The 16,431-nt window shown below is 41.7% G+C and overlaps 1 protein-coding gene across 1 annotated transcript in view; it reads right to left on the bottom strand.

Annotated features, from left to right (window-relative positions):
• Positions 1-539: 539 nt before the first annotated feature.
• The window catches only part of ACAA2 (acetyl-CoA acyltransferase 2), a 32,079-nt gene continuing 16,187 nt past the window's right edge, over positions 540-16,431 (bottom strand). Inside the window, exons 3-10 of the mRNA XM_036078213.2 lie at positions 16,282-16,410; positions 13,906-14,022; positions 11,973-12,120; positions 9,417-9,592; positions 8,734-8,863; positions 4,880-4,950; positions 2,551-2,705; positions 540-896 (exon numbers count right to left, since the gene is read on the bottom strand). Coding sequence (XP_035934106.1) covers positions 812-896; positions 2,551-2,705; positions 4,880-4,950; positions 8,734-8,863; positions 9,417-9,592; positions 11,973-12,120; positions 13,906-14,022; positions 16,282-16,410 — 1,011 coding nt within the window. The 3' untranslated portion in view covers positions 540-811. The remainder of the gene's footprint in view (positions 897-2,550; positions 2,706-4,879; positions 4,951-8,733; positions 8,864-9,416; positions 9,593-11,972; positions 12,121-13,905; positions 14,023-16,281; positions 16,411-16,431) is intronic.

The following is a 16,431-nucleotide window of genomic DNA, read 5'->3' as shown; positions in this document are numbered from 1 at the left end:
GCAGGGCTGTGAATAGATAATTGTCCCCCCTTGTTTATAGTAGAATTCTTCACAAAAGCAACCAAGTGTCTACGGATGGATGGAAGGATAAACAAACGCGGTCTATACATACAATGGGATATTCTTCTGTCTTAGAATTCTTCTAAGAAGGCAGTGCTGACATGTGATAGGACATGGGTGAACCCCGAGGGCTCGATGCTGGGTGAGATAATCCAGGCACAGGACAGCTCCTGTATGATTCGCTTTCTGTGAGGGGCCTGGAGTGGTCAGATTCTTAGTGGCAGGAAGGAGAATGGTGCTTGCCGGCGTGGGGGTGGGGGGCAGCAGGGAGGGGGGCAGGAGAGTCCGTGTTGAACGGGGGCAGAGTCTCAGCTCTGCAAGACAGAGTCCCGGAGATGGAGGCGACCGGTGGTTGCACAACAGTGAGAAATGTATTTAAGCCACTTAAAAATGGTTAAGATGGTAAATTTTATGGTATGTGTATTTTTCCTCAATTAAAAGATTTTTAAAAATCCAAGAAATGACAGGAAAGGATCAGCTGAAGTTAAAGCAGTATTTATTCCATTTTTCTTGCAATCATATTAATCTAAGGCATACGTGGTAATTACATGGCAAGAGAATACAATTTCTTTTAAGGCCTCTGTAGTTGGATTTTTGTGCAGAAATACATCTTCGCCTCATTATCCCTTAATCACACTCAGACACTTGCAGTAGAGGGCATGTCTGGTTTCGCAGCTGCTCCGAAGGCCACCTGCTTTGCTGTGGCCTGACCCAGCACAGTACGAGGGGGCCTCGCTGGGCCCCCCGCCCCTCAGGCCATGCTCTCGATGATAACGGCAATGCCCTGGCCACCTCCAATGCAAGCTGATCCAACAGCGTATTTCCCGCCCCGACGCCTAGAAGAGAAAGCAGTGGCTGAAATCTACTCAAATAAAAAACGGAGCTAATTAGAAAATTAATGACATAGAATTAATAATGGTCACATCTGCATTATTCATTCTCATTCAGCTCAGCGTCTCAATCTTTTCCCCAATCCTCAATCTTGGTTTATAGTCACAACACAAGGAATTCAGAAAACTGAATATATTTATTAAGAGAAAGTGGTAACACAGAAGAGAGAGGCTGAAACAGATCTAGAAGCTGAGGTGTGTTGTGAGAAAGGAGAGAGGCCAGGTCGTCATGGGGATAAAAAGGAAGCTGAAGAAGGGGGAGTGAGCGGCCAGCCTCTTTGATTTTTATAGATTCTGATTTTCATGGCACCTTAGTGGAACTGCAGTCAGTGAAGTTTGCCCATGTGAACGGGTAGGTGATTTGGAAGCATTTCATGTCCCTTTCATAAAAATTAGACTCCTCTAGACCACGGTCTATTCTCGCTCCTCAATCCAAGAGAAAAGCACCTGGGAACTTTTTGGTGCACATCACTCATTTCAACTCCGTGAATTACTAAATGAAGGGTGCCTGGGTGGCTCAGTCGTTAAGCGTCTGCCTTCGGCTCAGGTCATGATCCCAGGGTCCTGGGATCGAGTCCCACGTCGGGCTCCCTGCTCAGCAGGGAGTCCGCTTCTCCTCTCCCTCTGCCTGCCACTCCCCCTGCTTGTGTTCTCTGTCAAATAAATAAATAAAATCTTAAATTAAAAAAAAAAATGAAATGAAATGAATCCCATTTACCTTAACCTAATAGGAGCCAGAGTGACTTTTCTGGCCTGACGTATTTGGTTTTGTTTGCTTCTTCCTAATAGAGCAAAATGGTCCAAAATACACTGTACCAGAAGGAGGAGCTCTTGTATCAAAACTGAGAAGTATCAGACACGCAGAAGGGCTCTTCTGGAACCCTGGCACAAGTGTCAGAAACACTTAGCTCAGACCCAAACTAGCAGTTTGCTCAGGTTTCTTAAATGACAGCATCCAGCTCAGAATCCTCCCAATATTTTGTTTGTTCTCCTAAAGAATTGTATCTCGGGGCGCCTGGGTGGCTCAGTCGTTAAGCGTCTGCCTTCTGCTCAGGTCATGATCCCAGGGTCCTGGGATCGAGCCCCACATTGGGCTCCCTGTTCCCTCTCTCACTGTCTCTCTCTGTCAAATAAATAAATAAAATCTTTAAAAAAATAAAATAAAATAAAGAACTGTATCTCACTCTTGTAGCTGGCACTGGAGTGTAAGCACACCACGACGACCGAAGTCCTCAGTAGGGCTGACTGCTGTGCACCAGTGCCAGGTGGTGGGAGGGGCTGGGGATAGGGCAGGAGGGGGGGGAGGCAGGCAGTCCTGGCGGCAGGGGGGACAGTGCTGGGGAGGGGCCAGAGGCTCAGTGAGCACAGGGCAAACACGAGGAAGCGTGCACATCCCAAGTGCAACACCACTAACAAGTCAACCGAGTCATCTATAAGGTCAGCCCAAAAGGGGTGCCCCCAAATAACTTGTTCCTGGTGAGAAGCAGTACAGGGGGATATGAGGAAGATTGGAAAATGCTGGACTGTTCTGAGGAAACCCAAATCCATGCATTTTTACCCAAGATGGCAAATATGAAATGCAACAATTTCTAGTAAATACCTTAATTCGTGAACCAGGTGCGCCGTAATTCTTGTTCCAGATCCTCCCAGGGGATGACCCAAAGCAATGGCTCCACCATTCACATTGGTTTTACTTGGGTCAAGATCCAAACTCTTCTCGACTGCTAAGTATTGAGGAGCAAAAGCTTCATTCACCTAAAAATAATCAAAACACAGATAAAAATCCTTGTTCATAAGTTGATTTTTAACTGAGAATTGTTCAGTCCTACTGATGACTACTTTTGCTCTTTTTCTCCTATTTAAACTACCTTACGATGTTATTTCAATTTATCTTCAACCACTCTTTGTAAAGATAACAGGTTTGAAAATGGGTGGATTTACCAACCGATACTTTAACTGCATCCCTTGGAGAAAAGAAATCCTCAGCAATGTTATAAATGGGTACCTAGTAGAGACAGTGGGAGATGGCCTACGGGTTCTGGAGCCAGAGGGATGGCTCAAATCTTGGCTGTATGCATGTTCTTTAAGCTCTTGACACTCGAGGTTCCTTCAATAGTAAACTGTGACTATAGTACATCCTAGGAGTTATTGTCAAGGTTAAATGAAATCATGGGTATTAAGTGTCCGGTGTATTTCCTGACACATACCAACCATTCAGTAGATGGTTGCTCCTAGTATTATTATTATTATTACTACTACTATTATTATTATTTCCCAGTACTACTAGCCTTTCTTCTAAGAAGAAACTGACACACAACCAAGGATAAACCTTCAGAACCAGATACATAGAGGAATGGTTACCGTGCTGAAATTTGGCAGATCTGAAAAGTATCATATTGTATTTACTTAACAAGGTTGGCTATGACAATTACCTTCCTTCAAGTTCATAGCACTATAGTTTCATATGATCTTAGCTAGAAAATTTTATAGGTAAGAAAATTGATTTTTTTTTTTTTATGATTTTATTTATTTATTTGAGAGAGAGCACGAGAGGGGAGAGGGTCAGAAGGAGAAGCAGACTCCCCACTGAGCTGGGAGCCCGATGCGGGACTCTGGGACCGTGACCCAAGCCAAAGGCAGCCACCCAACCAAGCCATCCAGGCACCCAAGAAAACTGATTTTAAGAAAGGTAACTTTTACAGAGTCGAGATCAAAATCCAGCCTTGTGTTCTTTCCTACTGTATTTTGTGTTTTTCCAAGATGGTGCTTTGTTTGTCCTTAGGTCCTACATTATTTTTCCATTTTATATGGTCATGTTTAAGGCAGTACTAAGAGACCTGGAATATGAACTAGCAAAACTAGGTTTTTGAACTGAGGAAAAACTACCACACGGTAATCAAAAGTCCCAAAGACAATCATATCAAGGTACTGAGAGTTATGTCCTTGAGTACATACACATCTATAAATGATTATGAACAGCTTTGCAGAGCTGACATATTTAAACAGAGTTTTAAGTGTGAAATCTAGAGTCAGAAATTCAGGGACATTATTTGCTAATATAAGTATGATAATTAGGCAGCCCCCTTGAGGGTCTAAGCATGGAAGAAGAGCTATAAGGATAAGCTGTCTGTCTAAAACCATGGTTTCCTGGGGGCGCCTGGGTGGCTCAGTCATTAAGCGTCTGCCTTCGGCTCAGGTCATGATCCCAGGGTCCTGGGATCGAGCCCCGCATCGGGCTCTCTGCTCGGCGGGAAGCCTGCTTCTCCCTCTCCCCTTGCTTATGTTCCCTCTCTCGTTGCCTCTCTCTCTCTCTCTCTGTGTCAAAATAAATAAATAAAATCTTTAAAAAATAAAAAAAATAAAACCATGGTTTCCTGGATGAGAGGTTACCACAGAGGAGATCACACGTGTGCCGAGTGAGAAGCCCCTTCTCTACCAATTTAAATAAAGAGATTTCCTTTGTTATATTAGTGATTTCCCAATGTCAAGTAGCATATGTTTAATTACGTAAAATTTTCAATCGTCCCCAAATGTAAAATGTATATTATTTATTTCTCACCCACCTTATATAATATTCAATTCAATTCAACAAGCACATAGGTAGTCTAAAATGCAATATTCTTATAAGGTTCTAAAGTTTCTAGGAATTCATATTTTAGTAGGAGAAATCAGACTGTTTTAATTCTTCGAATATACATAAAGCATTTTAATCAGGTAGAGAAAAGTACTGACCCAAAGCATGTAACAAAATTAATACTTAGATGCACATCATTTGGAAAGGCACGGAAACAAAAAAAAAGCTGCAAAATACCAAATTAAAGCCATTTATGCGATAGAAATGGCTTATTCATGTAAAATAGTGTAACACTTACTTCTACCAAATCCATGTTTATTGGTGGTTTATTCATGTAAAATAGTGTAACACTTACCTCTACCAAATCCATGTCCTTAAGACTCTGTCCTGTTTTCTTCAGTACCCCATTGATGGCAGGGACAGGACCTATATAAGAACAAAATCAGTTTCATCTTATATTAAGTATCAAATTTCTCCTTCCTTACTAAACAGGTAAGGAAGAAATAATGTAACAGTTATTAGTAGCCACAAATCTTACTACCTTGATAGCACATTATTCAAAGATGTGACAATAAAAAAACAGAAAACAGCCAAAGTGAAAAGCTGGTTGTGCAAAATTGTAAATGAGATGCTCACATGGAAAGTTCTACCGGAAATGGCTTTAAGAGTTCAGAGAGCCAAAGGAGTCCTCTATGGGGTTTTGCAGTCATTTACAGATCATGCTTCATACCAAAAATCAAGTCAGACTGAGGGCTCTCCTGGGACACAAATCACATGCATTCCTAGTAGAGAAGTGGCTGTGGCCACTCTCTGAATTTTCAGGCCCATCAGGACAAAAGGCAGCAGCATCTCCACATGGGCACAGCAAGGCAGGAAGCCACAAGGCACTTCAGGGAAAAGATACCAGAAGCAAAGAAGTGTTTATGATGACAATGGTAGGCAGATTTTAAACAAAACAAAACCCCCACTGCAGAAATGCAAATCTACCTAATAAGACTTCCGAAACTTCAGCTCCCAACTTACTGATGATCACCGATGACAGTTTAATGCTGCTCAAAATTTTTAAGCATATTGGTATTTTTTCCCAAAAGGTAAAAAAACTGGCTAAAGATTATCTACTTCACTATCTATTCTTAAGAGAATGAAATTGCCATAAATGTCTAAAAAATATATGTGTTACTTTCTATTGAATTTAAGTAGTCAAATATTCTGCAACAAGTTTCATAAATATGCCTAAAGTAATAGGGGAAATTGGTCTTTACAAGAAAAGCATAATGCAATCTAAATACAATGTACTTTGTCACCTAGTTAAAATGTTCTTTGGACAACAGTCTGCTTACTGGTGGAGGGCATCCAGTTAGCCCTTTTCAATCTGGCTACCAATTTAACATAGAACCTAGTTCCAGATTCTCTTTGTATGTCTAAGGCACAAAAATAGGATAGAGAGTCAACAGCAGAGCATCGGTTAGCTGGCATGGTCAGGGGATGAAGTATCCTACAGGGACCGAAGTATCCTACAGGGATCAAAAATACACAGAATTAAAAGCCGAGGGTGTTAACTACACTCTACACAACTCCTTGTCTTCATATCCATAGTAAGCATGACTCAAGGGCATTCTTGTTAACTTAGAATCGTTACAGTCAATTGTTACAATACACTGGGCCACAACCTGAGTTTTAAAGGATTGTTCCCATAACATTTTTACTGGGACTCAGAAAGTTATAGTATTTTTGTTGGGAAAAGGAGACCTCATTTCTAGTCCTACCACTAATAGCTATGTGAGCTTGGGCACCTTTTTTGGGCTCTAAGCTTCTCATCAGAAGTGGCTTGAACTGGTTTTTAACCATTGGAATCCTTTCTACAAATAAAGCCCAGTAAAAGATAAAACCAGAGCTGCTACAGCTGCAGAGGTTCAAAGTTTCACCCACCACTGCCACCACTGGGGAGTTCCAGGGAGCGCTGTCTTTCCATTTGTGTCCTTCCTGGGAGCCATTACTAGTCTCAAGTCCCAGCTTTCCTCCCTTTTCTGGGTCAGCAGTTACTCTTGCAAGGCTAAGGATTGCTTGATGTTGGATAACTACATAACCAAGGAAACTATTCTTAGAAATTGGATTGATGAATCAATCCCCACCACTCAATAACCACTCTCCCTTGTTTTCATTTGGGGCACTCCATGTAGTTACCTTGTTTAATCCTATACAACAACCGACAGACAGCGGTCTAGGTGAAGGGACACCTGACACTGAGACATTTGGCATTTATGGCTCTGTTCAAGCCCTGAGGGGAAAAAAAAAACAATCCTTCCACCACAATGGTGTTCACTGTACTATAGGGCCAACATCCAGACCCTGGCAGAGAAGGAAGGAAAGCTACCTTTTCTTTGCTCACTATGTTAATGTATCAGAACCTATTCAGTGAGGTTAAACTGAAAGAGAACTATAAAATAACTACTTACCTATATCAGATAAATTTGACTGATCATCAAAACCATCCAGATACACTTAAAAAAACCCCATATTCTCCAGGCTTTACCCTGGAGCTACTGAAACAAAATCTTTTGGGGTGGGGTGATGGGTAGATTCTGATGATCATTTGGGGTCTGGGAAACCACTGTTCTAGACACTGAAGTGATAAATGCCATACCAATAGACAGACGTTTAATTTTTTAAGCTACCTTCCATCTCTAAAACAAAAGCCATGTTTTATCAATAGCGAGTAGCTAAAAGCTAACAAGCTTTTAAGGCTGAAACATAGAAAAATTGACTTTTAACGGATGGTTACATAGCTTGCAGTTTTGGTTAAAGTAATCTCAAACACAATGAAAGTAACACAATATGGACATGGCAGCAAATATGGTTGGGTATTAACTTAGTCCCAAATGAGCACAAGTGGTATTACTTGAGGAGAACCTTGAGGCGTACACTGAAGGATCTCTGAGAACACAGGTCAGCAACAGGTCATCTCCCTTCTATCTTGGGACCTACTTCAAAACCCAATTAGTTAGTTGGAAAAGGCCTAACTAAGCTCATAGAAAAATCTCTAGACCCATCGAGAATCTGAATCTAGCCCTAGGGTATGCTTTTCTTTGGGGTATGAGGGTATAGGTGGGATAGGATAAAACCTCCCGGCACTAATATTTTTGTAAGTGAGACTCCTCATCAAGTCTGTTTCCTGGAGAATGATGACAGAAATTACTAAAATTCAGCATCATCTGAGGTTCCTAGGAGTGTAACCAGCAAAAAGCTCTTTGTTCTCCTTCTAATTCATATTTTTCAAGCCAAGAAAGACTAGCCCTTGAACAACACAAGTTTGAACTGAACAGGTCCACTTACATGCAGATTTTCTTGATAAATACAGTACAGTACTATAAATGTATTTTCTTACAGTTTTCTTAATAACATTTCCTTTTCTCCAGTTTACTGTAAGAATATAGTACATATATAACATACAAAATATGTGTTAAAAGCTTATGTTATGGGTAAGGCTTCTGGGCAACAGTAGGCTATTAGTAGTTATGTTTTGGGGGAAGCAACAGGATTTCAACTGCATGACGGTTGGCACCCCTAGCCTCCATGTTGTTCAAGGGTCAATTATACACATTTGCAGGGAGTTCTCCTGCTAATCTTTGCCAATCGAGATACACTATAATTCTTCATTTTCCTATTACGCCGCAGCTGAGCCAGGTGGGCATGACTGACTTCCGGGATAACACGGTAAGAAGAGCACTTGAATTAGAGAGGCCCGGTTCCCCTTCTGCCTCCATCACTTACTGGTCTGGAACTTGACAAGTCAACCTCCCTAAGCCTCCATTTTCTCCTTCACAAAGGGGTTGTGGGAAAGGGAAATGAGACACACCAGACCCCGCACGCAGAACACCCAGCATTCAGCCATCTCTGTTTGGCCCCAGGATCTCTCCTTGCCTGTTCTCTCATCTGGTCAGCACCTTGTAACTCTTCTGTTATACGCTGGGGGCCAGTTTTAAATATCTCAAATGGACAGTGAGATGCGATTACTACCCATGAGCAGTTTACACGGTCTTGGTTTTCCTATTGTGCCTGGCACAGGTTTTCTAGATTTGCTTAAATGACTGATTACCAGTTTCCTTTTCTCCACAAGTGACCTTGATTTGGCTACCGTTTCAGGTATCTGAATGCCAAAGATTTCTCTCTAGAAACTAACAGAACCAGTTTGTTTCACTACAAACTTACCAATACCCATGATAGAAGGATCACATCCGGACACAAAGTAGCCCACAATTCTTGCCAGTGGTGTGAAGTTATGTTTTTTAACAGCATCTTCACTAGCTATTATAACAGCTCCAGCACCATCAGATACCCCCTGGGAAACAAAAACAGAAGATTAACTAGAGGGCAGAAGGCCCCAGCTAATCAAGGTTTGAATTAATGGGGGCAGAGTCAGGACCGTGGTAGTGCGGAAGCAGCAGCGCCGCCGTCTGGGCTACGCCCAGGGCTGGTACTGCTCCGGTGGGCCAGACGCTGTTTTAGGCACCGGATCCAGCCTCGCCAAGGGAAACCAGGAACTAATGTCCAGGAAAAGCTTATGTCCAGATGTGGGGAGATGTAAGAAATCTGATGAGTTGTATACATCAGAAAAACAAACCAACCAACCCATGAAAACTGAAATAATAACCAAGTAGATTTCCTTCTAGATTCCTCATAATATTCAGAACAGACTAAGAAACTGGAAGAGTGTTATATGGGAGTTAAAATATTTTGTTTGGGACTATGACAACCCCAATTAACAGAATATGAACACTGCCAGGTTAAGCTACATAGCCAGACTAGCCTGGGAAGTAGCCAAAAGATACCACGTGACTACTTTGCACTGAACGCGTCAGCAAGAGTCCAAGATGATCCGTGGCGCCACCTACCGAGGCGTTCCCTGCGGTCACAGTTCCTTCTTTCTTGAATACTGGGGGCAGTTTATTTAACTGCTCCAGGGTTGTCTGGGGCCGAGCATGCTCGTCCACCTGCATTGTGTGTTTCCCCTTTTTCGTCTTCACCTCAATTGGTACCATCTCATTATTGAAGTAGCCAGCATCATTAGCTGAAATAGGAAAGACCATCATAAGAATGGGAGAAAAAGAAGATACACGAAACAAAGTCAAACACATCCTTCTCAATTTAATTTCCGCTCTACCCTTTCCTCACAGGCTACTTTAATATAAGCCTTTGTTACATGTACAGCTTACACTGCCTGTTGGAGGACTTAATATACTGCCATAAATCTATGCAAATGCATTCTGCATCTTAAAATTTTAATTTTGACCTTTTTTACTACAATTTTTTTTTTACAAGGTATCACTAGACTATTAGCAGTCCTTGTCCATTACAGATATAATAGCACGAGGTAAAATTTAATGTCTCATTTAAACTTCTCTGGGTGAGATAAGAAGTAATTTAAATGTTACCAAGTTGTACAATGATAACGTATTGTACACTTAAAATTTGTTAAGGGTCGGTAGGGTTGATGTTAAGTGTCTTTACCAAGGTAAGAAAAAATAAGTTGTCTCTAAAAGAAGTTACCGATCCTGAGGCACCTGGGTGGCTCAGTCGTTAAGCGTCTGCCTTCGGCTCAGGTCACGATCCCAGGGTCCTGGGATCGAGCCCCGCATTGGGCTCCCTGCTCGGCAGGAAGCCTGCTTCTCCCTCTCCCACTCCCCCTGCTTGTGTTCCTGCTCTCACTATCTCTCTCTGTCAAATAAATAAAATCTTTAAAAAAAAGAAAAAGTTACCAATCTAGGTTACCAAGGGATCTATGACTGAAATTTAAGACAAGCAACCCGAAGAAATTCTGTGAGCGACTGCGGACACAGTTCTAAGTGAACCAGCTGACCGACTTCCATCCCCACAGACTAGAATGGACTACAGTAATTCACCGCTTCAGAAACAGGATACGCCGGGAGTGAGACCACCTTCCTTCTCATATCCCTTTACAACAGGCTACACACTTCCCTTATCTGGTTTTCACAACTCTTAGGGCAACAGGGGAGGGAAATCTTTTTTATCTCTATTGTACAGATGCCCACTGAATAAATAACCTGGCTGAGGTCAGATAACTTGTATGCAGCAAAGATAGAAACAGAACCCATGACTCTTGGCCTCGGGAGCAGCACCCTCCCACTTTACATGTGTAACTGAAAAACACAGAGCATGAACTGGCTGGCATCGGCTCCGTCCCACTTCTCTCTGAAACGCTAAGATGGACTTTATTCTCACTGTTCCGAGTATTTAATGCCCCTAAAGAAGAGTTGCTGCTCGTTTTTAATTGTTTCATTTAAAAAATCTTTTCCAGGAGACTAGTAAGCGTCTTCAACTCCCCATACCGCCACGTTCCCCACCGTGGACTGCTCTGACAGCAGTGTGGGCTGTTACACCAAGAGCACCTGAGCTCTGGCCGCGGACAGTTCCGAGTCTTTGAGTCAGGGTGCAATGATTCTCAGTTAGGAATGGGAGCAGGTGGGCACAAAAGAATACCCAATGGGTCCTTTCCAAACATACCATCCCTTCCTTGTGAACAGGATATGCCTCAGGGAGGACACCCGCTCTGTCCCAGCAGCCCCTGCGAGCCATCGCCTACCACAGTCTAACAGAGCCCTCAGAGTAGAGTATCCTACTGACCTCAGAACAGGTTCAGGACTCAAGTGGCCAGATAAGGCCAATTAACAAGGCCACTTTTTAAGTAGTAGTACTGTATTTCAAAAGAGAAATTTTGCAATCACTAATAGAATATCTACTCATATAAAAACAAAGGAATGGTGAAAAAAATGTGATTTTCAAAAGGTAAATTTATGACCATTATAATCTGAAAACGACAAAAATCTCTATCTTTTTTTAAACCGAGGTATAACGGGCATATTAGCTTCAGGTACACAACATAAGGATTCGATCTTTGTGTACACAGGATTGCACGATGACCACCGCTAGTTAACATCTGTCCCCATACATAGCTGCAAAAAACGTTTTTTCTTGTGATGAGAACTTTTAAGATCTACTCTATCAGCGACTTTACACATGCGCTACAGCGTTCTGTAACTATGGTCACCATGCTGTACATTACATCCCCGGGACTGATTTTATTTTATTTTATTTATTTATTTATTTTAATATTTTATTTATTTATTTGAGAGAGAGAGAATGAGAGAGAGCACATGAGAGGGGGGAGGGTCAGAGGGAGAAGCAGACTCCCTGCCGAGCAGGGAGCCCGATGCGGGACTCGATCCAGGGACTCCAGGATCATGACCTGAGCCGAAGGCAGTCGCTTAACCAACTGAGCCACCCAGGCGCCCCCCCGGGACTGATTTTAGAACCTTTATTTTAGGACTTATTTTATAACTTTTGACTCCCTCCACCCATTTCACACACACAGACACCCCCCCCCCCCCCGTTTTCTTCTGTAGGTATTTCTAACGTCCAATCTCACTGACCAGCTTTCCACCTCTGCTGTGACCGCAGGGCGTACTTGTCACAGTCTTCTCTGCTTATATTATGTTTTGCAGCAAGATTCTCTGCAGTGATTCCCATGGGGAGTCGGACATGCTCATCTGTTAATCCTGACCACAAAGCATCTTCCAGCTATTAAAAGACATGAATAATAAAGTGATTAGTTAAAGCATATCTTCTGAAAGTAATATGCTGTAATATCTTTACATTTAAATAATAGCTCCAATAAATGAAAGTAAAATTAGATTTTCTGATAGCATTTACTATTACCACTACTCATCTTTGGTTCTGGGACATTTTAAAAAACACCCAATGCACATGTTCTCCTCTCTCTCTTAACTGTGGGGCTCTAAAGAGAGGCGACAGCACTAAATGTGCAGGGAGAGGACACAGAAGTTTTCCTACAATAAAAAACGAGACCCCCGGGGCTCCTGGGTGGCTCGGTTGGTTAAGCATCTGCCTTTGGCTTGGGTCATGATCTCAGGGTCCTGGGATCGAGCCCCGCATCAGGCTCCCTGCTGAGCGGGGAGTCTGCTTCTCCCTCTCACTCTCCCTCTGTGCACTCTCTCTCAAATAAATAAATAAAATCTTAAAAAAAAAAGAAAAGAAAGGAAACCCCAAAGGCTACATTTTGTAAGAAACCTAACGCGGGGCCCTCACGCGATGTTTCCCGTGGCCACCTCTGTGAACCAGGACTCTGAGCTCGGCAGCGGGAGTGTGCGCGAGCTCCTTCAGCGACAGAACAGCTGGTTCCGTCCACTACTGTGAGGAACCCCGTACACGTTCCTTGAAGAACAGAAGAGTTGTTACTCATTATTCAGTGAATCTCTGGTAAGTGTGCCCTTCTGTGTCCTCTCCACTGTCTCATCACCTTCGAGTCACCGACCTGTCTTTCCCAAGGTGTTCTCAAATATACTTGGTGTCTAAAAGACTATCTCATATTTTCTAAGTCTTATTCTTTCCAACTTTCAAAAAGGCCAGGGGACAAACTGGGTGAACAGTGTAAACCAGTCAATGCTGTTGGGAAATGCTAACAACAGAGAATGTCATCAGCCCTTTCACACGGGAGCGACAGCACCCTAGTGTTCGGTATCAATATTGTCATTCCCTTGTCATTCCCTCTCAAAGATGTGAAGATCAGTTTTCGTCTGACTGATCTGGGACAATATCGTCTCTATTCAAAGAGAATGTTTAAAAAAATAAATAAAAAATAAAATAAATAAAATAAAAAAAACCCCAAAACCAACCAACCAAACAAACAAAAAAAACAAAGAGAACGTTTTCTGTGATGACGATATCTATTCAATGAAGACTGCTCCAGGAATAAAACTTCCATAAATCATGGTAAAGATTAAATTATTGGGTTTATCATTTATTCAGTAGAGAAATTAATTACTTCAACCTCTGCCTATCTTTTTATCTGCCTCTTCCCTTCCTCTGTCTCCCCAGGTATTAATTCCACAACCGGAGGTGTGCTGAGATAAAGTCTATTTGGATTTTTAAAATGTGGGTTAAAATGTCAAAACTAAAAACCAAACTGGGGTTTTGAAAGTTTACAAATTTCAAGTCATTTGTATCTTGTAATGAAATTCGTTTCAAAATTTGTTTTCTTGGGGCGCCTGGGTGGCTCAGTCGTTAAGCATCTGCCTTCGGCTCAGGTCATGATCCCAGGGTCCTGGGATCGAGCCCCGCATCGGGCTTCTTGCTCAGCGGGAAGCCTGCTTCTCTCTCTCCCACTCCCCCTGCTTGTGTTCCCTCTCTCACTGTCTCTCTCTCTCTGTCAAAATAAATAAATAAAATCTTTAAAAAAAACCCAAAAAAACACAAAATTTGTTTTCTCTCTCCCAAAATGGTGTTATTAAAATTATTAGCATAAAAGCATGACAAATAATTTTTAAACATTTGAATGGTTCCAACCTTGAGATCTGATCCAAACTTGGTTCCAAAACGTATGTTTCTGACATAGTAGGGAGACTGGCTCATGTTTTCAGTTCCTCCACACAAGACAACTTCAGCATCTTTAACACAAATTTCCTATTTGAAAACGAAGGAGCAACAACAACAAAAAACCTTTTATTGTAACAGAGGTACGTATTCAGCAGTAAACTAATAGTACATGTAATGATTTACACTCTCAAAAGGAAATACTTGTCAAGAAATTGTAAAGCGAATGCTCCAGCATCCATTCCCAAGATACAAGGGGAAAAAAACCTAACAGACTTCAATTGTGTGTGCACAAGTGACAAATTCTATCTACATTTTGGCAAGGAGTGATAATTCTTACCCTCAATATAAATCTTGAAAATCAGCGGAGATATTAATGCCGGGCATAATATACAGATTGTTAGCTGAGGATAAAGAATAAATCCTTTAAGAAGATGGAAGTAGAATTTATCCCATTAATGGAGGAGTCTGAAGCAGACCACAGACTTACAAGAACTGGGTCAATCGAGGAGGCTCATAAAGAGAAAGCCATTTCATCCTTCTCACGCTTTCCACTATTTGCATTTCTCAGAAAAGAAGCAAGTAACAAGCCTCCAGAGCCCAGTGTTCTCAGTGACTTCTAGGAAAATCAGGACCACTGTTTCAGATATATCTTTATAGAAATAAATTAACATGAAAGTAATTTATCCATTACAGTATGTCCATGTCCTTCATTCTGTAAAGAAATGAAAATCTGGACAAATAAAATTGGATTTCATTGTATCCCTTTTCCCTGTGCTCAAGGGAACAAATGTATTTGCCCAAGTATCCATCCCTTAAAAAAGTGGCGCGAGCCAAGCTACTCACACTGTTTGACAAAGTCCAAGTATGGGGGATGATCCTGAAAACAGGAGACTCCACAGCTGGCTCCTGCTAGTCTCTTTCATTTTGTTTATGGCAATCTTTATAATTGTGGGAATATTTCTGGGGTTTCATGATAAAGTGACTACTCATCTTAGTTACGCCTATCTAAGCAATCATAATGAAACTAATTCCACGAAGAATTAGTTTCTATAGAACAAAATAACAAGACGGTCACGCTCTGTCTAGCACCTTTCTCTTTGCGTACTGTTTTTTAGTTTTAGCGAAAGCCAATAAGCAGAAATCAATAAAGGTCATGTTAATCACTACAAAGGAAAAATGAAAGAAGGCTATGGCTGTAATCCAGAAAATGATCTAAGATTTGGAAAAACAAAAATATCCTAACATATAAATAAAGTTCCTCCAAGGCTGTCAGGAGGAGATGCTTGCACCCTGACCCTGTGTCTGTGTCTCCTCATTCGCCGACGCCGTCCTTTCCTACGAGAGACCCACCCCGGCTGGAGCTGGACTCCGGCAAAAAAGGAATACATTTTTTTTTTTTTTGATTCATTAAAATATTTATTGAGCAGCTAGGGAGATACAAAGGTAATTAAAACATCGTCAAAGAGGTGAGGCAAATGCACGCATCACAGAAAGCCAAGTGTAAGGGGTCACTGAATCACAGCACTCAAAAGAAAAGTGCTTTAGGAGATCAAGAATGACACTGCTTCCAGAAAAGGAATACATTTCTTAACATCCCCTAAATCCTCCAACTCTCTTCCTAGCCTTATAGTCTTTATTCAGTTTCACACTGCCTCACAGGGAACTCTCACAGTCCTGGGCTCAAGTTCTGCCTCTATGACTTAAGTCACCTTACTGATCAGTTTCCTTGCCTGTTAAATGGGAATAGGGATAGTTCCTGCCTCACTGGATGGTTGTGAAGATTAAGTGAGATACTGAATGTAAATCTAGCATAGGTCGGGCACATAGGAAGAACTCGATAAAAATGACAGTTGTGATTAGCTTTTAAAAAAATTTGTGATACAATATACATAACTTAAAATTTACCATTGTAACCAATTTTAAGTGTACAGTTCATTAAGTACTTCACATTGCTGTGTGACCAACCACCACTCATCTCCAGACATCTTTTTGGCTTTGCAAGCTGAATCAGTACCCATTAAACATGAACTCCTCATTCTCTCCTCCGCCAGCCCCAGCCACCACCGTCCTACTTTCTGTCTCTATGAATCTGACTACTCATATAAGTGAAATCATACAGTGTTTGTCCTTTTGTGACTCCCTTATTCCATTTAGCATGTCTTTCAAAGATCCGTGAATAGCTTTTAAGAAACTATTTTCTTCCTGTGAATACTCTTCCAAGAAAAATCAAATACTGACCTTTGCTAATAAAGCACCATAAAAGCCTACAGTGTTATACTGAAGTGGGGCATTTCCTCCAATAGCTTTTAACGTATTTTCAGAGAAGTAATAAAATTTTGCCCATACCTGACATCCACTCACAATGGACTGGAAACCAGAGCCACAGAGTCGGTTAACCGTGAAAGCTGGGATCTCTTTTGGGACGCCAACACGCAAACCAACATGCCGGGCCAAATATGCAGCATCTGAAGAACTCTGGAATGGAGGGAAAAGAAA

This window comes from Halichoerus grypus, chromosome 13, assembly GCF_964656455.1.
Source record: "Halichoerus grypus chromosome 13, mHalGry1.hap1.1, whole genome shotgun sequence".
Taxonomy (NCBI): domain Eukaryota; kingdom Metazoa; phylum Chordata; class Mammalia; order Carnivora; family Phocidae; genus Halichoerus; species Halichoerus grypus.
This window is presented reverse-complemented; position numbering and strand designations above follow the sequence as displayed.